Here is a 26,023-nt window from a genome sequence, read left to right on the forward strand (position 1 = left end):
CTATCGACATTGGCCATGGCTTCTATCTCACGTTAGCCACTAGCTTCCGTCGATGCTTACACTATAACGCAAAAACTTGACACGCAGTATGACCATGTTTGGTATTATTACGGTGTCTGTCTTTACACATTTCTGACAAAAAAAAAGTACGGCAGCTGGAGCAGCCGGCTGGGTGCTCTAGACAAGTCTTATTCTATCTGTACATGCTTCGGCGTGAAAGAGGTGTTCCGGGGGTTTCTAGCCGTTCAAGTCGCTGTACAGATATTGAACACCGCGCATGCAAGAAGTTTTTTGAGCGTAGCAAGTGCGCGGGCTTCTGAAATGGCGACCCCACCGCTAGAGCATCTCGCGGATGACATCAAACCTTATTATTTGGTATAAAAATACAATTTGTTGCTATTGCATTCATCACTAAAAGCTTATGCGATAGTAACAAATTCTATCTTGTGGACCCGATATTGCGTAAGTAAAAACAACGCTGGCTAAAGGGACAATGATCACTCCAGTTGCCGAAGCGGTTTTTGTGCTGTCAGTTATCCGAAACGCAAAGCAGAGGTTAGTAGCACAGAAAGTTAATGAGCAGCCTCATTATGCCTCAAGACATGGCGCGCGTCAGCGACTGCACCCTTTGAGCAATGCAGCCTTCCCCACTCCCACTCCTAAAAAAAAAAAAAAAAGCAATGAATGCGATATCGTGATGTTCAATTTTTTGTTTGTTTTTAACCATACGCTACTTACCCTGGAAAATGAGAGACGTACGTATAACATGACGTAGCCAATTCCTAGTGGGCCTTCTAACATTGGAGCCGCCAGCTATGGCCCCACTACTGAAAGCTGGGTGTATTAAAACCAAATTGCAGCTGTACCGACCAGGACACATGCTTTCATAAATGAGATAACATCTAAATAAAGCACACGGCGATTTTGTATTTGGACCCTACCAATATCGAGTTCGAAAGGGCAGGATCTTTTTGGCTTTTACCGCAACAGAAATTACAAACGCGGATGTGCTTCAGAAAGGCATCACGAAAAAGCTCTTCTGAATCTAGGAATAAAGTATATTAGAGAAAAAGTGTCCCATCGTTCACATGTTTTGTGGACGCGAAGCACAGAAAATTACATTGCGATGTCCAGAAGTAGACACGACAGGTATTCTGGCAGCACGCATGAAGTTATTAGTTAAAATCCCTTCAATTACGCGCTGCGCAACTCTTCAAAACGAGCTATCAGCAGCGTTCCAGGAATAGACGATGGCCGCCGATGAAGCGCCACCACAGTTTCTTTCACGCTACCATGAACTAGACATCACAAGCCCCTGCAGAGAACTCTTTTTGCTGTTAAGCAGATTTGCAGAACAAAAGTTGCGTCGACACCAAACATAGCATCGTGGATTATTTATGACGCACGCACAACCGCTGTTTATTCAGCAGAATAACTCTAGGTACGTGATTGTGACTTGATCGGCCCCGAGAAAAAGGTGCACATGTTATGACGCGCCGGCGTGGATATCGCCCGTGATAGACGCTTCCAAATCCGACTTAGGTGCAGTTTGGCGCAATATCCATTGCTATTATCAGGATGGCACAGTAAATTTGAGTTGGTAGACTTTGGCACACTTGGTGCAGGAGTGAGACCACTGAAAAACTAATGACGAAATCTACTTGCTTTACTTAAAATTCGCAAAAATGTCGACTTAAAATACAATCGTAATTTGTGTTCAATTGCTTGAAGGAATGGCAAAAAATAATCTGAAACAAACTCAAACTCTTTACATGAAGTAGTTCCTGAGAAAAAGGGCCATAAAGAAGCTTTAGAATACGTTGGAGATATAGGGCCTACCCTGTGGCCTTAATCTAAGCCTATAAAAAATGGGCTCTTCCATTTATTACACAAAAAAAAAATATATTCCTCACTTGTCAAATGCCGATCAAAGAGGCATTCCAATTTATTCTTTCTTTTTTTTTCTTAATTAAAACTTGCACAGTTTTACAAAGTTTTATGTTCAGACTATTTAGAAGAGACTCGGGTCTAGTACCGTTTCACTCGCATAATCCTCACACTTCTTTTTCGCAGAAAACTAATGAAATGTTGGGGTACGAATACTATGTGGGGAAAATTTTCCGTGAAAACGTAAAAAGCAAAAAAGAAAACGAAGTGGTCACAAATCAGGATTCTCATGCCAGCAACTAACTACAAGCTTTGAGAAGTACTAATAAAGACTTACCTCACAATAAAGCCACATGTTCAACACAAGGCAAGATTTATCTGAGACAAAAAAGCCGCAAGCAAGTATTACAGAAATATTGTACGCAAAGCTTGCGGGTGCAGTATTAGCGTTCGTCATTCAACGGGAGCCTGGGAAATGTTAGCGTGCAACGTCAACCTTGAGCTGATGGCCATCTAACATGGAATTGTTCACAGTTGCCTTCTGACGAAATAAAGTTTCACCATCCATCCCAGTTTTAAGCACATGAAAGACCCAACGCGCCTTGATGGCTTTCAGCTGCTCGTGCTGCTGTCGCCAGTAGCCAACACAAAACTCGTCGATTCCAAAGTACCTAACGGCGGCTCTGTTGCCGTTGTTGAAACTTGAAAGTATCTGTGTAAATTTTATATCGCCGCATAGCATGACCACAAAATGAAGCACTTTCCACTTTGACTTAGCTTGGATGAGATTGGGGCTCGTGTGTTGATGTTAATAGTACACATAATGCTTAAGAGATGGTGCCAGGCTTTTGTGTGCTATCATCATCAGTGGTTTGAAAGAGCAGGCAACGTTTTTGCTACAATTTAGGGGGTGTAATAATCACTCCCAGAAAAAAAAATTGCATTCTTACTGGGCAATGCAGGAGATGCGAGAATCAAGCAAGTGCGAGGATTATGCGAGTAAATGCGGTAATATAAAAAAATGCGAGCACATACGGTTCGGCAGTTTTCCAGAAAAGGTACGTCAAGTTAGGAAAATTTTCAAAAGCTGATCATTAGAAGAACACGATTTTATGTTTAAAAACACGCACAGAACGAGTCCACAACATGCCATAATTACGCCAAAAAACCATTTTGGTGGAGAAATTTGCAATCAAAATTAATGAAAATGATAGGAAGTGAATATATTCAACTGATCTAGCCACAGTTATTATACAAAATGTATACACACAGGAACAATGACGGAAAAGAGTCCGCACATCTGTGGAGAGGCACCGTTTTTAAAGCACCCATACATGATCGCAATAGCATGGCTTTGCTCCTCACAATATGTATTAATTTTTACTAATGAAATTAAAAAAAAATCAGTTTTTTGGTCTATCTACTCTACCATATCCCCGTAAGATTTGCCATAAGTTTACCTAGACAGTGATAGCACCATTTGAAAAGTTCATGACTTGAAAAGTTCATGACAGATATTAAACCACCAACTATTCATTATGTGATATTAAAGTTGGTTGACTTTCTCTTATAGCCAGATTTCAAGCATGCAACATTTTTCTTCCAGAAAAATTGGATACGTGCTCAATTTGCATTTTGTTCAAGGCAGCAATGTCCCTTCTACAACAACATTTTACTTCACACCCAAAAACAGTAGGTGTGTGTAATATCCAAAGTCACTTTTTAATGGAGAAAAATACTCCAAAATAAATAAGCTGAATGTACACCTTTTGCTTAATTATGGCTGCACATAATTAGACTATTTTGTTGGTCCCATCAGGGTCAAATTAATACCGATACCATAGATCTCATTATCTGTATGAACAAGCGGGTAGTAAGAAAGTAAGCAGAATAAACAAACAGCAGATTCACATTAAACAGAAACCTCAAAGGACCACGAAAATGTGCTTTAACAGGAGTTACGTTTACCGAGAGGCAAGCATAGGTACAGGATTCAGGTAAAAAACCAATCACATTAGAGAGAGTTCCACTTAAGCAGCAGTTCTATTTAACAGATTTCTGTTTATTGAGAGTTTAGCGTATTGCAAGCGTATTGAGCCAAGGCTCACCTTTTCTAGGTTTGTGGTCTGAACCTCAGCTGGCACCTTTGTAGAGTAGTCTGCAGCAGACATCGCGGTCTTCAACTTGGACAGTTGGGTCTCCAGCTTCTCCTGCTTCTGTGACAGGCGCTCCATCTCTTTTGCAGGGTCCACGACACCCTGCATGCATGTTGCAAGTTAACATGGCAATAAATGATTATGATGAGACAAAACCTTCTATCAATGACATATATGCCTGGCTCTCAAAACTCGGTGCATCACAATACCAGCTTCTCCTTCATTGAACTTTTTTTTTTCCAGGTGAAAAAGACCACAAGAAAAGCCAAACAAGCATTAGAGAATTATTTCCTCCTAGAGCATGGCTTTTCAGGTGCTACATTACCACATGGCACGCCTCACCTTGAGCATGAGGCACGCCTGACAGGTGTCCGAGATTGTAGTCACGGCACACCCGACAGGAACGGCAGCACCCTCGGCGAGGAGCTCCACTTCTGACGAAGAGGTGAGCGCAGCGATCACCACTGCTAGCGAGCGCACAGTCTGCCTGTTGCTGGGACAACTGCACTGCACATACACTAAACGAAAACAAAGGGTGACCGCTGAGGCTGTGTGCCTACCAAGCTCAGCAAACAATGCAAACAGATTTCCCATTCCCATGCCTTGAAGATGACACAATTAAGACGGCAAAGCTTGAAGAGAAAGTGAACATGAGGAAGAAAGGCATGGACTCGAGCATGCTAAAACAAAAAGGTCTCCACATGAGGTTGTTCGTACATCTATACGACAAAAGCAAAAAAAAATGTAAGAAACAGGAAGGAAAGAGAAGACAGCGCCCAGTCCTGCATATTCATTCAAGTCCCATTTTTAAAGCTTTTTTTGTGTGTGTGAGAACTGTTCTTTATTTTTCTATTTCTTAGCATGTAAGCTGCATAATACATGTTTTCAATACCTACTCAGTTCCTAGCTTGTTGGCCCAGCAAATTGATTTATAGCATATTGCACTCCTTAAACATGCTACATTGTTTCTATACTGTCGTTAATGTGTTGGTACTTCTTTCTTAGATGCTAATTAGGCTCCAAACAAAAGACCCAGGTTATAAATTGATTGTAGAGTATATTGGAAACTACTTGACCTATCAAAAAAGTAATTGCATTTTTAGAATCTTGATTGATATGTGGGGTATAACGTCCCAAAATCACCATATGAATATGAGAAACGCCGTAGTGGAGGGCTCCAGAAATTTCGACGACCCGGGATTCTTTAACATGCACCCAAATCTATTTTTTAGAATCGGCACATCTAAATACACAAACTGTGAAAATTTCATTCAGATCTATACATAAATAAAAAGTTGCCTATCAAGTGTAGCCTTTCCCCTTAAATGAGCTGTTTACATGGAGAAAAACAACAAGCATTTTGTGCGGCCATATTAACAACAACGCGGCGCTTTTTTTGCGCGAAACAGTTTTTGCGCGTTATACCCTCTGTGGTAGACATTTAAATCGAAGTCATCCGGTCCATTTAATCGATCATATTAGTCCCGGATTACGTTGGATAGACTCTTTAATTCATCTAGTTGTGCAATCATGGTACAGTTTTGATTGAAGGTTTGCGTAATATACGTTTCGAGGGGGATTTTTCGAGGTCCACTATGTCCGCGTAGCGAAAGCCTACTTAGTGCTGGGCGCCGGCTGCTGGCGGTGCGGGCCGCATCACGTCGAGGGATGATGATCTTCACGCATCAGGTGGACTTGGTTCACACGGAGATGGCCAGTGGAAGCTTCAAGACACCTACGGCCAAGGAAGCGGGAGGATCGCGGCACTCGCTCGTCAAGCCGGGCCAGCTGCCGGTGGCTGCCATTGTGATAGACGAGTACGGACACACTCCTGACCACTTCTACCTGGCCCGCAATCCGGCCAAGCCTCCTGCCGAGAGAAACCAGGTCAAGCGCCGGCTAGACATGGAGTCCCCTGAGTCATTTGATTTCAAGGCACCAGCGACGAAGAAGGGACGTCTGGCCAGCTCAGCTGGAGGTCAAGTTCGCAAAAATGGGGAACGCAATCGGTATGACACATCCCTCGGTCTGCTCACAAAGAAGTTCATCCAGCTGCTGAAGGGTGCATCAGACGGGGTAAGACGGCTGTCTTGATTTTTCTAATTTGTCTTTTACAAATGCTCGACAGTCACGGTTCATGCATGCTACTTGTACTGTATCTTTGGCTTCAGAGTTTCCGCTTGAAGCATTAGTGTGTCCCGTGGCTGTTTAGCTTCGCTTAACCATTGCATTTGAAAGAAACAAAACGGCTGGAAGTCGCATTTTGTACAATTTCGTGACGAGACTGGCAAGGCTCATTAGTGATTGTCTGCATCAGTTTTCTTCTCCTCATGATTGTGCTTGTACAAGCCATCAGACTTGTTCTTCCTCCTGTAGGCTCAGCTTCCACACCAGCACAGGTGCTGTGTGGTGAAGCATGCTTGTTTTCTTGAAGGCTGGCAATTCATAAAAAATAAAAGAAAAAAACTTACTTTTGTATATTAAAATTATTGGGCCCCAAAAAAGACATTTTTATGCATGGATGCCTTTGAGTGAAAAAATAAGGTGGTACCAATAAGTCAAAGGTCGTAGTGCAAGCATTTCTGTTGTAATGATTAGTACAGCATAAGCTCAGAGACATTTATGAACTGCGGCCAACCAGTTAAGACACAAACGACACATTTTGGAAAGGTCAAGGTCATTGAGAGGACAAACCTTCAGAATGTTAGTACTCTGTAAGGATGGCACGGTGAAACAGTTGAAAAATGCTACAATGAACGAATGAGACTGGATCGCTGAAACCTGGATTTGTAGAGTGACTAAGTGATACTAGATTGGGTGCACTTACGATTGCTACAGTCAGTCAACAAATTTCATTTTATTTGGGTCCTGTCTTGTGACTGGTGCCGCGCGAGCGTGCCGAAGCACGAGCGGTCCGTGCCCGCGGAGAGAGACGATACGCACGACAGCTGCTCAGCTAACGAAAAGGGCCCTCCCACTTTATTCGGGGCAGAATATATACAATCTCAGGGGCGCCACATGCTAGTGGCAGCCGAACTAAATGACTGAAGGGTGGCGACCTCTACATCTCCCCCCTTGAAGACCAGACGGAAGACGGAGGACGCCAGACACTGCACATCACAAGTTCAGGCGGTTCGGAGGCACAACACGGCGGCCACTACATGTTCGTGTCACACCATCACTGCGGTCACTGTCTGCAGGGGGCAGTCCAAGGGAATCGGTTGGTTGCACTGTAGTAGTTCGCTGGGGTTCCAGAGGGGGCAGTGTTCGCTGTGGCTCCTGCTCCTCAGACGGCGGTGGTTCCACCCTTGGCGCAGGAGGTGCAAAAGGCACTAGGTGACGCCGGTTGCGCTGTAGGACGCCACCCTGCTCCGTTTCCACGACATAACTTCGTGGTCGGCGTGCTGGGCTAAGCACTGTAGCTTTGACCTGATCAGGTCATACCCAGACAACCTGGCCTGTTCGGAGCGATGACAGATATTGAGCTCTGTGATGCCTGTTAAAGTCAGCGGCCTGTTTCTGCTTGTAGGCTGCATCTTTTCTCCTCACGTCTTTCCTCGACGGCCAGTGAGGACATAACTGGGAGTCCTGTTTCGGCACTTTGGTTCGGAGTTGTCGTCCCATCAAGAGCTGGGCCGGGCTGAAGCCATCGACTCCGGGGGTGTCCCGGTAGCTGAGCAAGGCCAGATGAGGGTCTGCTGCTTTGCTAAACAACTCCTTGATGGTCCTGACCATTCTCTCCACCTCTCCGTTCGATTGCACATAGTGCGGGCTGCTGGTGACGTGGTCAAAGCCGTAAGATGCCGCCAATGCTGCAAACTCGCGTGAAGAGAACGGTGGACCGTTGTCTGATCTGACTTCTCGCGGAATCCCATGCCGGGCAAAGATGCTTTTGAGAACGTCGATGACTGCCTGAGCCGTTGTGCTCCGCAAGGTTACAACTTCAGGGTACCTGGAGTGGTAGTCCACCACCAAGATGAATGTATGGCTGCGGAGGTGGAACAGGTCCATGCCGACAAGTTCCCAGGGACGTCCAGGTAGGACCGTGGAGACCAGGGGCTCTGCAAGGTTCACCCGAGTGGAAGCACATTGCTCGCAGTTAGTTACCAGAGAAGTAATGTCTGCCGAAATGCCAGGCCACCAAATGGACTCTCGAGCGAGAGCTTTCGTCCTGTTGATGCCTTGGTGTCCTTCGTGCAACAGCGTCAAAACAGCCGGCCGAAGAGAATGCGGGATGACCATCCTGGCGCCTTTCAGAAGAACACCGTCGCAGACAGAGAGCTCATCTGCTGCTGAGGCATACTGGGAGAGGTGCAGTGGCAGTTTGGACTTCTGTGGCCAACCATTCTGGCAGAAGGAGGCGAGGACTCTGCATTCGCCATCGGACTCTTGTGCTTGTCGCACGTCCTCTGGGCTTAGTGGCAAGGCTTCTGACATGCCGCTGACCACTTGAACTGCAAACAATTCCACGGTGTCCAGGGGGAGGGACGCCTTTTGGGTGATGCGTGACAAGGTATCTGCTGTAGCTAACAGCTTTCCTGGAACGTGGAGCATTCGGAACTGGTATCGCATGGTCTTTAACCTGAGCCTCTGTATGCGAAGCGGCAGCATGTCCAGCTCCATCTTGCCGAAGAGAGAAATGAGTGATAGGTGATCTGTCTCAACATCAAAGGTGATGCCGCGGACGAATTCGTCAAACCGTTGGATAGCCCATGTTGTTGCCAACGCTTCCTTTTCTGTCTGGCTGTAACGCTGCTCTGTCTCGGTCATTGATCTCGAAGCAAACGCAACTGGGCGGCGCTCTCCAGAGGGCTGTGTCTGCAGCAAGACTGCGCCCAGTCCGAATGAGCTTGCGTCAGCCGAAACTGTGGTGGCGTATGATGGATGGTACTTGGCCTTGCAACGGTCTGATGTCAGGAGTTCCTTGATTTTCTCGAATGCAGCATTTTGTTCATGCTGCCACACCCAAGTCGCAGACTTGTTTAGAAGTGCTCTGATGGGAGCTGTGACCTCTGAGATGCAAGGCAAAAACCGGGCAAGATGGTTCACCATTCCGAGCAGTCGCCCGACACCTGCGATGTCGGTTGGAGCCTCCATGGCTTTGATTGCTTCGACCTTGTCTGGACTTGGCCTGATGCCTTGTGCTGAAACGATGACTCCTAGGAAGGGGACTTCGGAGACACCAAAACGACACTTGTCTTGGTTCAACGTGATGCCTGCTTTTGCAAGGCGAGACAGCACCTGGTTCCGTCTGGCATCGTGCTCCTCGCGGGTGCGCCCAAAGACCAGAATGTCGTCTATCATATTGGCGACTCCTTCCTGGCCCTCCAGGATCCTGGCCATCTGTTTTTGGAAGTACTCCGGCGCGGAGGTGATGCCAAAGGGGAGCCGGCAGAAGCAGTATCGGCCAAATGGGGTGATGAACGTTGTGAGCTCTTGGGAGTCTGCAGATAGTTTAATCTGATGAAAACTGGCTGTTGCATCCAGCTTGGAGAAAACTGTTGCGTCGCCAAGGAGGCCAAGGACTTGCTCTACAGTTGGTAGGATGTGGCGTTCCCGAAGGACCACCTTGTTCAGCTGAGTCAAGTCAACGCACAGCCGGTAGGAACCATCGGCTTTCCGTACTACAACGAGACCAGAGCACCACGGGGTTGGGTTATCGACCCTGCGGATCACGCCTTCTTCCTCCAGTTTGTCAAGCTCGTGACGGACGACCCCGCGTAGCGGGATGGGAATCCTGCGAGGCACACTTAGGGAGAAGGGTACGGCGCCAGGTCTCAGAAGGATAGTGTACTCGTCCTTGAGGGTGCCCAATCCCTGGAAGAGCTCAGCACGCAATGTTGCTTTCGGAGTCTGAAGTTCGTCGAGAAACTTTACAACTTCCAGAGCTTGAAGTGCCGGCAGTCCAAGAAGAGGTACGGTGAGAGACTGGATCACGTACAAGCGCTGAGAGCTCATTTTCCCGTGCCACCGAAGTCTCGCCATGTACGAACCCAGCACGCGCAGCGGCTGACCGCCAGGTCCGGTGAGCAGGCTGTTGACGGGGTCGAGCTTGGCCGGCAATGCAGGGAAGTCGCTCGGAACGGCGGACACCTCGGCTCCGGAATCGACCTTGAACTGCGCTGTGTAGTTGTCAACGGTGATGTCGGCGAACTTTGCCGCGGCGAGCGTCCCGACAGCGTGTAGCTGAATGGAGCCGAGCTTCTGTTTTGCCAGCCGTGCGCGGCACACTTCCGCAAAGTGTCCTTTCTTTTTGCAGAAGTTGCAGACGGAGTTTCGAGCAGGGCAGTTAGAACGTAGATGTGGCACGCGGCCGCAGAATTCACATGTTGACGGCTGGCAGGAGCGCTCTGCTTTCCGCGGGGATGAAGGCCGCTTATCGTAGTTGCGGCGGCGAGAGGCGAACTTCTCATCTCATACGGCGTCGAGGTGTAGCTCGCGGGAGTGCTCTGCGCAGTTTTGAGGCAACGTTTTTTCTTTGTCGGCGTCTTCTGATTGACGGGCCTGCATCCATGCTTCTTTGAGCGTCAACTTCGCGTTCCGGCAAAGCTGGTCCGAAAGGCGCGAGTCGCGGAGGCCGACGACGAATCCATCGCGTACAAGCCTTTGCTCCACCTCAACTGACGGATAGTTGCACCGCTTCACCATTCTACACAGTTCGGCGTAGTAGGCGTCAACGCTCTCGTCGGGTAACTGAACACGCCGGTGAAAACGCGACGACTCGTACAGTTCATTCGCCGGATGCACGAAGTGGTCGGTGAAGCTGGCGGCAACCGCTTGAAATGAGGCGAGTGATGCGGTGTCGAGCGAGAACGTCTCAAGAAGTGGGTGGGCCTCCGGCCCCATGCAGTACAACAACGAGCGTACCTGCATGTCGCCGGATGCTTGAGTCAGGCCGGAAACGACGGCGTAGTCCTCGTAGCGGCTGAGCCATGCTGGCCAGGTTCCCGGGTTCACGAAGTCGAACGGTGCGGGCGGCTGAAGGTTGAGGCAGAGCTTTTTCGGCGCCACTCCGTCAAGGGCCATCGTCGTGCGGTACGGGCGAGTTCGGGATGAGGGGGCGTTACGCAGCCACTTCTGACACCATGTCTTGTGACTGGTGCCGCGCGAGCGTGCCGGAGCACGAGCGGTCCGTGCCCGCGGAGAGAGACGATACGCACGACAGCTGCTCAGCTAACGAAAAGGGCCCTCCCACTTTATTCGGGGCAAAATATATACAATCTCAGGGGCGCCACATGCTAGTGGCAGCCGAACTAAATGACTGAAGGGTGGCGACCTCTACAGGTCCTAAGGAACTAAAGAGTTGCAGTTGTGGGCCGCACCCACTTCGCCTGCTACAGGCACTTATAAATGGCCTTTTTTAACTGTTTGTCTTGTATCAGAGTTTGTCGACTTTTCCACATTTGCGTGAAAGTTTAGGTTTTCTTTTATTTGATGCGAAGTCCTTGTCATTGCCCTTCAGGGAGGTCTACTTATCCATACCACTTGTGCTGTTATGACACATTAAATTCATAACTTGTTAGGTGCCCTCATAGTGGCCCTTTCTTTATTTTTCAATTTTGTTATCTCACCGAGTTGTACATTATCATGGCTATATTTAGTTCGTGCTTCTGTAAAGTTTGTACTTGAAAGGAGTATGAGGAAGCACAACTGTGTGAGAGAGAGAGAGAGAGAGAAGGAATGTAGGAAAGGTAGGGAGGTTAACTAGACTATGCATCCAGTTTGATACCCTACACTTGGGGAGGGGGAGAGGGGAGTAAAAGAGAGGATAGACACATGTCACATCGCACACACAAAGCCGAGTTTCACAGGCGGTCCCTCAATGAAGTTGCTGTCAAGTATCTCAGGAGGGCTCGTGTGGCTTTCTGTGCTGATGTGCTGCGCGACCAGGCTCCTAAGATCTTTGCTTCATTAAATGGCCGGTCATCGAGTCTATTCAAGGCACACTGGAGAGTCCGGCGAAGCACAACTGTGATTAGCAGATATCCTGTTCAGGGAGCCTGAAGATGAGCTGTGGCTCATGAGAAAATGCTACGATGGATTTTAGCTGGCTATGTGTTTTTAAGGAAAAGATTTGAGCAACAATCAGTTGCCTGGCAATGAGTTGTCAAAATTTTGGAACAGGTGTTTGTGTATCTTGGTGGGGTAATTGAAGGCAATAAGGTTGGAGGTATGGTAAATATTGTAAAGCCGGAAAGAACACAGAAAACAAACAGCCTTGGTTAGGCTCCCTACTTTTCTTTTATCCTTATTCTGCTCCTCATTGAAAGTAACAAAGAAGCTCAAATAATATGAATAATTTAAAATGACGAACCTTCTGCCAATAGCAAATTTTAGGTGCGGAGCGAATAGTGATTTGGTTGAATAATTTTGAATAAAATTTGACAGCATATATCCCATAGTATATGAAAAAAATGGGCATTTTTGCCATGACCCGGTGGTACTGTGCAATTTTTTTAATTGAAAAAAAGCTGTGCACAACTGTCGGTTATCTTTTATTCAAAAGAGAAGTGGAAGCAACTTTGAATAGTAGTAGGATTTGGCTTTTGGTAGTATGCCACTGATATGCTATAAAGAATGTTACATGTTAAGATTTACTATACTTAACTTATATAAGCCGGTTAGCAAGATAATAAATGTAACGATGAATGGTTTGAAGGCAAAACGCTCATTTATTTCTGTGTCACACGAGCACTTTTAATCGTGGTCAGTGTCGATCCGTATTAACCACGATACAGATTGGGTGCTTCTACACAGTTACTTTTAATCACGATAAGGCGTAATCGCGAACTTCCTGAGAGATCGCGATTTTGCTGTCGTCTGCACCACCTAGCTGAGCTTGTTGAAAGCACAATAAACAAGAAAATCGAGCATAGTTAGATAAAAACGCTTTAAAACAGCTAGATGTATATAAAAATGCAAATTCTAAACTGTTTAATTTGCAACAATATCTAAGGTATTGCATATTTCAGGATTCGCATCGACCACATGTAGTTACAGGAGAGCAGACGACAAGTGGTCGGCCGTTGCCTTCAGCGCTTAGTTAAACTTTCGCTCCGTTGGAGCTGTCGGAACACCTAGAAGCAAGCTGATTATGAGTTTCGCAAGCCTTTCAATCACGTCGCAACGTATGCGCACTTCGTGGTCGAATTAAGATATCTTTACAGTAATTAACTGCTGGCAGGAGAACCTGGAACTGACTTGAGGTGCCACAAGTGCAACCACTGGTGCATACAATGAGATTGACACTTCACTTCGACTACACGGCTACGAGCCTGGGCCATCAGAAAAAAAAAAAGCATAGGTTAAGAATCTCTCGCAGCAACACCGGTAAGTGCTAGGAAAATTTCATCGAGTGATGGATTTATGAAATTACTATTGCAGCAGCCTGCAAAGTTTTCGACGTTCAAGTCGTTCTTGCACGAATAACATTGCTGATAGAGGAATCTATACATATACCATACGTCGAGTCTTGTCAGTGGCATGTTTTACGGCACGCAAATGCCACCTGGGGCATTTCATCTGACCCAACCTCAAACCGGATTAGCTTGGGCCGTGTAGCAGCGGTCATGAAATTGATCGCGATCAAGAGAACTCATCCGGATCGCCCTGATCGTGATTAAAAGTGCCAGTGTGACACCGGTATTAAACTTGAAGTAAAACTTTGCCGCTGTTTTAATGTTCCTTGAAAAGGTGTCTTCACGGTATGGCACTCCTCTACTGCAGTAAAACCACCTTTATAGGGGGTTACATGCAGTTTAAATATTTTTATTTGTTCACCTTCAAGTTTTTGAGAAGAAATGGAGGTCACTGTGGAGGGAGAACCCATTTCTCGTGAAGAATTCGAAGAAAGTACAGGATGGAGCACCGTAGGATCAAAGAAGTCGACCCGCGGGCAATCACTAGAACCCAGTGCGGATTCTCAACGAGGGAATAACAGCAGGAAACGGCGTGAGCAATGCCTGAGTCAAATAACAAGATTAAGCCGGATGCCTCCACTGCCCCGAGGTGACTACAAGATCATCATCCGACCTAAAGGCGGCCTTCGACTCACCGATTATGGAGCCGCCCGACTGGCGACTTGCATTTACCACGCCGCTGAAATTCCGAGAGACGCCCAAGATGAGGACACAATATGCCCAAATTTCCAGCAAAATATCATCGTTGTGAGCACACCCATCGAGACGCATGCTGATAGATATCAGAAAATCTCTCGCATTGTGGTCGGCAACAAGACGTACGATACCAGCGCATATGAAGCAGCACCAGACGGTACGTCGAAAGGCATGATACGTGATATCCCGTTGGAAGATACTGCCCGAGATATTACAGCTAATGTGATTACAACAAAGAACCCTACAGCCATCGCTGCAAAACGCCTCAGCAACACAACGACGGTGATCGTACTGTTCGCTGGTCTTCGCGTGCCAACATACGTTCGATACGGTGGGGCAATGTTGAAGTGCTCCATTTACCGCAAACAGATAGAGACGTGTTACCAATGCGGTCGCCTGGGGCACCGCGCAGATGTATGCCCAAACCCGAAAGACCACGTGTGCCGTGGCTGTGGTACGACCAACCCCCCGCAAGATCACCAATGCCAGCCCACTTGTCAACTATGCGGCGGCGACCACCAGACGGCCGAGAAGGCGTGCAGGGCACGTTACAAGACGCCGTACCTGGTGAAACGCCGGCGATGGGAGCGACAACAACAACGATATGAAGACTACCCGACGAAGCCAACGCCTGTCGACAACAGCCTCGAGCAGCGGGACACTACCCCTACCCGGAAGCCCGGAAAGAAAGCCTGGTCGAGATCTCGGTCGCGGTCTCGGTCGCGGTCTCGCCCCCGGCCCCGCTCCCGGCCCCGCTCCCGGCGCCGCTCCCGGTCGCAGTCAACATCTCGGAGCCGTACACCTGGACCTGGCGCAACCTTCAAGGTGGGCTAGGTAGACGTAGTCAAGGGGGCGCGCTCGGGGTCTGAGGAGGCCGCTTCTCAAGGCAAACTTGATAAATTATAGGCTGAAATAGCACAGCTAAAGCAGATGTTAGCACAATGTAAGCAGAAAATGACAGCTTTAGGAGAGGAAAACAGGACCCTCAAGGAGGAGTTACACCACTATAAAACAACAAAACATGCTCCACCAGTAGTACCACCGCTCTCAGCTGTTACACCCAGTAAAAAATTGGAGGAAGGTACAACACCACCACCTCCCAAGCGCAGAGCCGAAACCCAGGCCAATGAATACAAACCCGCACGCGTAACGCCCGAGAATAAAGTCCTGAAGGAAGTTCAGCAATCAGTCAAAGAATTAAATGAGTGGATGAGCAACGCATCCCGACTGATCTCAGCCCTTACTGACCGCGTAGAGACTATAGCTAAAATTACCCAGCAACAAAACGAACACCTACAACAGCGACTCATCGCTGTGGAGGCTAGAATCACCCCTCTGCCACCTAGCGGACTGGACCCCACAGCGAATGTAAAGCAACCTTCCTCGTCGGCATTCAGTGTGATACAGCCGGCGACATTCCTACCCCCTGCATCTCATCATAGCTAGAAATCACGCCTACACAATTTGGCAATGGAATTGTAGAAGCTACGCGAATAAGCAAGCAAATCTTAACCAATACCTTAAGGGGAAAGTTAAGCCCGATATTATTTTATTGCAGGAGACACATTGTCTCGCTAAATTGGCAGGCTACCGCTCGATCGGACATGTCAACGGGGAGACGACTGTCCTTACCACCCTAGTTAGACGAAACCTTACGTTCACGCAACACGACACGGAAATTACCAATATAGACAATATATTTATTGAACTCGTTCCGCAACGCAAGACACAGGAAAGTCTTTTTATACTAAACATATACAGCAACCCTAAACAAAAAAGCACAGATTTCTCACACTCTTTAAACGCGCCCTCAACATCGCTGGCCAAAATCCCATCTTAATAGCGGGGGACTTCAACGCACCACACACTGCCTGGGGATACTCTTATGTGTTTCCTAAAGGTAGGGCCCTCTGGTTTGACTCGCAGCAAGAGGGATTAACTCTCATCACCAACCCTAGCACACCCACATGTGCGGGCACTAGCTCCAGTAAAGACACAACGCCTGATCTGACGTTCACGAGAAACACATCAGCAGCCACCTGGAAAAATACCCTAGAGGACCTGGGTAGCGACCACTACATCATCGAGGTACATGTTCAAGGTGGCGCACGTAAATTCACGGGAAAAGAGCTAAAGTTGGTAGACTGGACCCAGTTCCGCAAATCACGTGAGAACCAGGTCCAACCCATCAGCGACATAGAGGACTGGATACACACGCTTAAACAGGATATTAATAATGCCACCCGAATCGTACCTCCTGAGGCACACCTCGAAGAGATCGATAGCCGGCTCCTCCACATGTGGGAGGCAAAGCAATCGCTCCAAAAGAGGTGGAAGACACAGAAACACAACAGAAACCTCAGGAAATGCATAGCACTCCTCAACACAGAGATAGAGATGTATGCAACACAGCTAAGCCGGCAACACTGGGATGAAACCTGCGATGCGATGGACAGGCAACTAAGTCTTAGTAAAACTTGGCATTTTCTACGGTTCCTGCTCGACCCAGAAGACAGCAAAACCGCCCAACAACAAACCATCAACAAACTAATACATGCTTACAAGGGCACCGAGGAGGAGTTTCTTAGGGAGGTAGAGCTCAAATATATCTCTCAGGCTCCTACTCAGCAGCATCCAGATTATACGGGCCAGATCAACACTACTCTAGACGAAGAATTCACCGAAGCGGATATCCGTGCCGCCCTACAAAAACTTAACACCAAATCTGCACCAGGTCCGGATAACATCACGAATAAGATGATACGCAATTTGGACGATGAGTCGATCACGCATATCACAGACTATATTAATAACTGCTGGAAGACCGGAATCTTGCCCCCGCATTGGAAAACGGCCAAGGTGATTCTGATTCCGAAACCAGGCAAACCACTGAATACTGACAATCTTAGGCCCATCTCCTTAACATCTTGTATAGGCAAATTGATGGAACACGCTTTCCTGGCTAGACTGACAAATTACCTCGAAGACAATGATTTTTTCCCACACACCATGATTGGCTTCCGCAGGCATCTTTCAACGCAGGATGCCATGTTGCAGCTTAAGCATCACATCATAGACAGTACGGGACGCTCCACTAAGGGCATACTTGGTCTTGATCTGAAGAAGGCTTTTGACTCTGTCACGCATAGCACCATTCTAAATCAGGTCAATACCCTAAACTTGGGGCTTCGCACGTACAACTATATTAGGGCATTTCTTACGGGCAGAACGGCCACGATCACTGTGGGAGCACTCAGGTCGTCCGAAATAACCATAGGAAGTGCGGGCACCCCGCAGGGTTCCGTGATATCTCCCATGTTGTTTAACCTCACCCTCATTGGTCTTCCTTCAAAACTTCAAACCATCCAAGGACTTCATCACACCATTTACGCCGACGACATCACCCTCTGGGTGTGCGACGGCAGTGACGGTTCCATTGAACAGAGATTACAGGAGGGGATTGACACAGTCGAACGGTATTTACAAGGAACTGGACTATCCTGCTCGGCGGAGAAATCTCAGCTACTGCTATATCGCCCTACACTTAGAGGTCGGCCACCCAAACAACATCCCCAAGCGCAGGCACACGCTGATATAAAACTCACTACAAGCGATGGTCACGCCATACCAACCGTGGACAAAATCAGAGTGCTAGGTTTGATCATAGAAAGTAAGGGTACCAACGGAGAGACAGTTCGCAACATTGAAGCCAGAGTGTCTAACACGATGCGCCTCATTAGGCGCATTACCAATAAACACAAAGGCATGAAAGAGGCCAGCATCATCCGTTTGATCCAAGCGTTTGTTCTAACTCACATCACCTATACAGCGGCGTACCACCGATGGTTCACCGCGGAAAAGTCAAAACTCAATTGCCTAATTAGGAAAATTTACAAACAAGCGCTAGGTTTGCCTCAAAACACCAGCACCGAACTACTCTTTCAACTTGGTTTACACAATACCCTTGAGGAACTTATTGAGGCGCAACAAATCTCCCAATTCGAGCGTTTAGCCAAGACTAAGCCAGGCCGCCAGATTCTATGTAATCTCGGTATTACTTACCACACTCAACACGGAGACAAACACGACATACCACGCACTATCCGTGCTAAGCTAACAGTACCACCCATACCAAGAAACATGCACCCTGAACACAACAAGGGCAGACGTGTCAGTAGAGCCAGGACCATGTCAAAGATGTTTGGGCGCAACCATGAGGCAGTCTTTGTCGACGCAGCACGCTACCAGGAGCGTCACCACTTCGTGGCTGCTGTCGTAGACCACACACAACAATGCAAAAGCAGCGCGTCAATTATGACACGGAACGTAGAAACGGCAGAGGAAGTGGCTATCGCGATGGCCATAGCCCACACTAACGCCTCATGCGTAATCAGCGACTCGCAGACAGCCGTTAGAAACTACGCCAGCGGCAGAATCTCCCCCGAGGCATTGCGGATTCTTAATACAGGCAAAATTCACGAGGCGAACAAATACGTACACATCTTGTGGTTCCCTGCCCACACACCACTAGGTAACGCGGAGGCCAATCCGAATGAAGTGGCGCACAACGTGGCTCGAGGTCTTACGTTCCGAGTCACGTCAGACGAAGCGGCCACCCAAACGGACCTTTCTGCGCCGGTGTGGGAATGGGACGATCGGCTCACTAAATTTAATGACATAATTCAACACTATCGACTGCAAAGGCGGGAGTACCCTCCGCCTCACTCCAAGCTAAATCGGGCCCAGTCCGTTCAGTGGCGACAGCTACAAACACGCACATACACGAACCCTGTCATCATGCACCACATATATCCTGACGTCTCTAGTTCTAATCTATGCCAGTACTGTACCACCAGAGCCACTCTCGACCATATACTATGGGAATGTCCAGCATTAGTCAGAAATTCTGGGATCGCGGCCTCCAATGAAGACCTTCGGGCGCGTTGGCGGACTGCGCTGCTCAGTTCGGGCCTGGACAAACAACTTTGGGCGATCCAGCAGGCCAAGGAAGCTGCCGGGAGACACGGTCTCTCCGTTGGCCCCTAGGTGGGAGCCCATCCCAGCAATCTGCCGGTAATTAATAAAGTCTATCTCTCTCTCTTCACCTTCAATACTACCAAATTTATTATATTTTAAATTCTTTTCAAACCGAATTTGAATGCTGTAATATTTCTTCAAAATTTAAATGTGTTTTAATATTTGCTGAAACCTAGAAATAGTTGATAATGATTCATATTTACCTTGTGTGTAAATACGCAAACCATAGAAGTTTTGTGTGGGAGCCCCATAGATGTAATCAGTCATGTATCAATTTGCCAACATTTTGTTTTGATTCATGGTTCATTTCGGCTGCATGGTTCATTTCGGCTGCATGGTTCATTCATGCATTTCGGGTGGGGCGATGGCGTAGTGATTAGAGCATCCTCCTCGCATGGAAGAGGTCCGTGGTTCAAATCCCGGTGCCGCGCAGTTCCCAACCGGATTAACAAAAAAAAATCCACATGTTGATGAAACTGCATTGAGAGGCCTGGGGTGCGGCCTCACCGGTAACCACCGCCGGGAACGCACTCCCTCACCAGAGAAGGATTGGCCACCCTGGTGCAGTATCCGGCCACTACCTCCCACATGCATACGTCAAATAACTCACGGCCCTTAGTCCCCAGCAGCTGTGAAGCAACTGACCACGGCGGCGGTCAGATCTGCAACGCAGCAGAGGGTGCTAAGAATCTCTGGATCCGGACAGGCCGCCATTGAAACCTGAACTTGGCAACGTTTAACGCTAGAACCTTATCTAGTGAGGGAAGTCTAGCTGTACTATTCGAGGAGCTAGAGGGTATTAAATGGGATATAATAGGGCTCAGTGAGGTTAGGAGGACAGATGAGGCCTATACGGTGCTACAGAATGGGCACGTCCTTTGCTATCGGGGCTTGGCAGACAGAAGAGAACTGGGAGTGGGGTTCCTAATTCACAGAAACATAGCTAGCAACATAGAGGAATACTATAGCATTAATGAAAGGGTGGTAGGTATCGTAATTAAACTGAATAAAAGATACAAGATGAAGGTAGTACAGGCTTACGTGCCTACATCCAGCCATGATGATGCTTCAGTTGAAAGCTTCTATGAAGACGTGGAATCGGCAATGAGTAAGGTAAAAACACAGTATACTCTAGTGATGGGCGACTTTCATGCAAAAGTAGGGAAGAAGCAGGCTGAAGACCAGGCAGTAGGAGATTATGGCATCGGTACTAGAAACGCCAGAGGAGAGCTACTAGTAGAATTCGCAGAACGCAATAATTTAACGGATTTTGTATACCTTCTACCCAAAACGACAAAACCGCAAGTGGACATGGAGGAGCCCTAATGGCGAAAATAAGAACGAAATAGACTTTATAATGAGTGCACACCCAGGAATCGTGCAGGATGTGGAAGTGGTTGGCAAGGTACGATGCAGTGACCATAGAATGGTACGGTCTCGAATTCGCGTAGACTTGAAAAAGGAACGACAGAAACTGATACGCAAGAAGCCAATCAATGAGCTAGCACTGAGAGGGAAAGTTCAGGAATTCAGAGTGTCACTGCAGAACAGGTACTCGGCTCTTAGTGAGGAAACCAACCTTAGCGTAGATACAATGAATGATAATATGACTAGTGTCATTACGGAGTGTGCAGTGGAAGTTGGAGGCAGGGTAGTTAGACAGGACACTGGCAAGCTTTCCCAGGAAATGAAGAACCTAATTAAGAAGCGTCAAATTATGAAAGTGTCAAGTAAAACAGACAAAATAGAACTGGCAGAGCTTTCGAATTTGATTAATAGATGTAAGGTATGCAATGTAAGACGGTATAACATGGAGAGAATTGAACACGCTCTGAAAAACGGAGGAAGCGTCAAAGCAGTGAAGAGGAAACTTGGCGTAGGCAAAAGTCGGATGTATGCACTAAGGGACAATGAAGGCAAAATAACTACCAATATGGATAGGATAGTTAAAATAGCGAAGGAGTTTCGAGATAGGTAATAGTGCACTTGAAGTTGTAAAAGACTGTGTCTACTTAGGACAGGTAATAACCGCAGAGCCAAACCACAAGATTGAAGTAACTAGAAGAATAAGAATGGGGTGGAGCACATTTGGCAAGCACTCTCAAATTATGACAGGTAGATTGCCACTATCCCTCAAGAGGAAGGTATATAACAGCTGTATCTTGCCGGTACTTGGCTACGGAGCAGAAACCTGGAGATTTACAAAGAGGGTTCAGCTTAAATTGAGGACGACGCAGCGAGCAATGGAAAGAAAAATGGTAGGTGTAACCTTAAGAGACAAGAAGAGAGCAGAGTGAATTAGGGGACAAAGGGGGGTTAAGGATATCATAGTTGAAATAAAGAAGAGGAAATGGACATGGGCCGGGCATGTAGCACGTAGACAGGATAACCGCTGGTCATTAAGGGTAACTAACTGGATTCCCAGAGTAGGGAAGCGGGTTAGGGGGAGACAGAAGGTTAGGTGGGCAGATGAGATTAAGAAGTTTGCGGGTATAAATTGGCAGCAGCAAGCACAGGACCGGGTTAACTGGCGGAACATGGGAGAGGCCTTTGTCCTGCAGTGGACATAGTCAGGCTGATGATGATGATGATTAACAACAACACGTGCATAGCACACTAGCTTTTTTTTTTTTTTTCATTCATGTTTTTAGCACCTAGAAAGGTGCGACTATGGTTCGACGTAAGGTTGACGCGCGCATACGCTGTGTCATGTTGACGAAAACAGATCATAAGTCGAGGCACTGCTGCAGCCAATGTATGACTAGACTCAGCCGATGCGCTCTGACGCATGTGATGTTTTCCAACGCTCCGATAACGTCCCACTATAAACGCACCTTTACGTGAGCAGGGCTTGTACCCGAGCAAGGCAAAGCGAGGCTAGTATCTATAGAGTTAGCAGCCCCCCCAAAAAGGTTTCTGTTGCTTGGTTCGAGAGTAGTGCAGCATAGCGGTTGCGTGAGCGTGGCTGGAGTGTACTGAAGCGAAGCGCGGCGAGGCTAACGCTATAGTGTACCCCAGCCCCTTGAAGATGCCCGTCGCTAGGTTCGAGAGTATTGCAGCTCGACAGTTGGGTTTGGGAGGCTAGAGTACAGTGTGGCTAGGACCTACTCTAATCAGTCGAAACTAAGCTAGGCTAGCATTGCCGCCTACAGCCTGCATGTAAGTTTCGTTGGCAATTATGTTCTTCGTAATAGCAGCTATCGAAAGTCTGCCGAGAAATGCCAAATTAAAAAAAAGCCGTAAAGTGTCCTTGTCAGGCAATGAACCAATGGATCACAGCGCTACTTCATCGATTGAGAAACGGTCCATGTGAAAAGCAGGGGAGAAGACATCGGAAAGTTCAACAATATTTTGAGTTTGACATCCACTCTGAAGCACTTACAGGCATATAGTTCCCAACATTGCTTACACCAACTGCCAATTTGTTTAAATAACCCCTGAATCTGTGCAAATAACATGTATTTGGTGGTTTTTCTACAAGCACACAAATACATTTTGTTATTTTTATATCTGCATTTGTGAACTCGCATGCATAGAACTCGCATGCACCCATTACACAGAATGCAGCCATATGCGAAAGCTTCACTGACACAAGCCACTTTCAACTTTATCGGTTATACACTGTATAGTAATCCACAGTTAAAACTTCTCGAGTAACATCATGCAATAAAAATTCAGCACTAAGCGGTTGAAGTAAGCACCAGGGACAGGATATCGCTATCGCGTTCAGCACTTAAGGGGGCACACGGCCTATGAAAACGGAAAAATCGCGAAACAGTAGATTTTTGGGAAACCACATGTTCGGGCAGTACTTGTCATAAACTATTTTTTCTGTAAATATCAATGTATAACTCATCGCTAAACTGTTTAAAATAAAGTTTACAAGTCGTTGCAGCCCTCGAGCGACACGGGAGCGCTCAAAATAGCCCAACTTGGCGCGATCACAGTTTCTCGACCGCTTGACGGAGCTCCGCCATTTTGGTGTTGTTTTGTTTGTGAATTCTCCCACTTTTTTTGCCGGCCACCCGCGGCAACGGCGGCAGCGCTGGAAAGGAGCAAGCTGCTCATGACTGGAGGGCTCGCGAGAGCTTTGAAGTTTCCCGAGGCAGAGACGCGTCGCCGGGATTGGGCGATGCGCGCGCTCCTCAAGGAAGAGAAGGACCCTGCAAATACGATTGGCTGCTGCGCGCGATGACGTAGTATTCTTGCACATAATGCGGCTCTCCGTCGTCTGCTGCTCCTCTGTCCTCAGCGTTTTCTTAGGGTTCCGCTTGCTATCGTCTATCGTTGCAGCCATTCGCATACTCTCCATGTTCCAACCGTTTTTACGAAACGATTTTAAAACGTCTTCATGACACGATTTTCAACTGTCTTTATGAGACTTTTGTTGCATTCGCTCACGATGCGTCCAATGCAAAGAAAGACGCAACAAGTGTTCGGTGCAAGGAAGCGATCTATGAAGGTTGTCCGCGTGGCGAGGCTCTCCGCTCGCACGTGTGCCGACGGTGATCGCCCGGACAGTACACGTGGAGCAGCTTCTTTATCTACGCAAGAGTGTGGTTGCATCGACGCGCCTACGCACGGGACTCCTGCTCCACCAGAGCAAAAATTTGACGTTGCAAGTGTGCCTGGTGTCTCGCGTTCATCGACAGGTGCTTCCACATCCTCTCTTTCAACGGCCTCCGAAAGTGCGAACCCATCCTCAATTGTGCACTTGCGAACACGTTTTCTGGCGTGCGAAGAGAAAGATGCGGTTGTTTTGCTTACATCCTGAAGTTGTCTCCTCCAGTGCAAGTGCGTATAGCTTCTGATCTTTGTGCACAATCTTAAAGCTACTCTGGTTACATGCGAGGACCACACGTCGCCGGGGCGTGGTGTGCTGGCGCCGGCTGCAGACCTTCTCCTAATGACAAGAAGGCCCCCTGAGCACATCATGGCCCTGACTACGGAGCAGTGCGAAACGTTTTAGAACTGCGTGCGATATTGTTTTTTTTTTTATATACAATATGCACTAAAATTCAAACAAATATGCTTGGATGCATATATTGGAATGCCAACCTATACGAAGTGGAATGGCTCAAGAAACGAGGTAACCCTAGATGAAATGATGAAGTTCATTAAACATATCGTTTATAAAAGGATTAGTCCCTTCACGGGCATCCATTTATAGCAAAAGGCCTGAAGACTCTTACCGAAACACAACAAAAATGTACTGAGAAAAGTGTACGAGTTCACTTGTGCCTCACGAAAAACCATGCAATGCTTCACCGCATGGCACGAGCAATGAAGCAGCACCTCGGTTTTGATTTTTTTTGTCTATGTGAAAAGAAACATATTGTACAACATTCATTCGTTTTTATACTGTTCCTAAGTCACTCACCTAAAATATATATACTCTGAATTTTCTTTGTTTTGAATACTTTTGCATAGTGTTTCATTGCACTGTTTACCAGCTAACAACCAAAAATTACACACTTCTTACATTTTTATTCATTTTGCAATGGAGTTTTATAGCGACGCCAGGTAGTAGGCAGGCAGCCGGTACGGACAGAAATGCTCGAGCAGTCCAGCGTCTACTCAGAGAGAGATGGTCCTACTAGTCAGTGCCTTGCGAATTACCCACTACAATACCCAGGCAACAAAGACAGCCATCCTGGCGACTCAAGGTGACGAGAGAACAGGAGGGTCGTAGCAGGGCTTGAGGCGACTGACGTGGACCGTCTCACGACCAAGGCGGCGTTTGTCCGTGGACGGCTTGAGCGGTTCAAACACATAGGTGACAGAAGAAGGGTGCTGTATGACGCGGTAAGGGCCAGTATACTTCGGTGCAAACGTGGTAGTCAGTCCAGGAGAGTGGAAAGGCAGTCGGGGCCACACGAGAGAACCGACGGGAAAAGTGTCCTGAACAAGATCACAGTCGTGGCGATCTTTTTTGGGGGGCTTGATTATCGGCTGTGAAGGACCGAGCAAGCTGACGACACTCTTCGGCATGTTCGGCCATTTCAGAAACTGGGCTGAACTCGGAGGCATCAGGATTGTATGCCAGGATTGTGTCGAGTGTGCTGCATGGGTCACGACCATATAATATAAAAAATAGAGAAAAGCCCGTTGTTGATTGAATCGTCGTATTGTGGGCATATGTCACGAACGGAAGGACACTGTCCCAATTGGAGTGGTCGGAATCAATACACATAGCGAGCATGTCTCCGAGGGTTCTATTGAAACGTTCCGTTAGGCCCTTCGTCTGAGGGTGGTAGGCTGTTGATGTGCGGTGTGCCGTACGGCATAAATGTAGGAGCTGCTGCAGAACTTCGAACAAAAATACGCGGCCCCTGTCACTCAGGAGCTCCCAAGGTGCACCATGACGAAGAACAAACCGATGCAAGATGAAGGTTGCAACGTCACGAGCACCAGCCGAAGGTAGCGCTGCCGTTTCGGCGTACCTTGTCAGATGGTCGGCAGCCACAATCACCCACCGATTGCCACCAACAGAGCACGGTAGCGGGCCGTATAGGTCAATCCCAACACAGTCAAATGGGTGTGCAGGACATGGCAAAGGCTGCAGTTGACCGGGTGAATGAGGAAATGTCTTGCACTGCTGACACAGGGAACATGAGCGAACGTGTTTGCGTACAAACGTGTACATACCCTACCAGTAGTAACGTTGGCGAATCCGCTCATACGTCTTTAGCGCACTGGCATGTGCGTGTTGTGGCTCAGCATGAAAATATTCGCAGATATCAGACCGCATATGGCTGGGTATGACTAGCAGCCATTTACGACCCACCGATAGCTGCGACGATATAAGAGGCCATCCCGTATGGCGAA

At 47.6% G+C, this 26,023-nt stretch overlaps 2 protein-coding genes across 2 annotated transcripts in view; both read right to left on the bottom strand.

Annotated features, from left to right (window-relative positions):
* ValRS (Valyl-tRNA synthetase) overlaps positions 1–26,023 on the bottom strand; it is a 139,201-nt gene that overhangs the window by 19,529 nt on the left and 93,649 nt on the right. Inside the window, exons 24-25 of the mRNA XM_037413243.2 lie at positions 4,386–4,561; positions 3,996–4,145 (exon numbers count right to left, since the gene is read on the bottom strand). Coding sequence (XP_037269140.2) covers positions 3,996–4,145; positions 4,386–4,561 — 326 coding nt within the window. The remainder of the gene's footprint in view (positions 1–3,995; positions 4,146–4,385; positions 4,562–26,023) is intronic.
* LOC142777045 (uncharacterized) lies at positions 10,458–11,203 on the bottom strand. The gene has a single exon (XM_075881349.1). It carries the CDS (start codon positions 11,067–11,069, stop codon positions 10,458–10,460), a length of 612 nt encoding a protein of 203 aa, XP_075737464.1. The 5' UTR covers positions 11,070–11,203.

Source organism: Rhipicephalus microplus, chromosome X (assembly GCF_043290135.1).
Source record: "Rhipicephalus microplus isolate Deutch F79 chromosome X, USDA_Rmic, whole genome shotgun sequence".
NCBI classification, from domain to species: domain Eukaryota; kingdom Metazoa; phylum Arthropoda; class Arachnida; order Ixodida; family Ixodidae; genus Rhipicephalus; species Rhipicephalus microplus.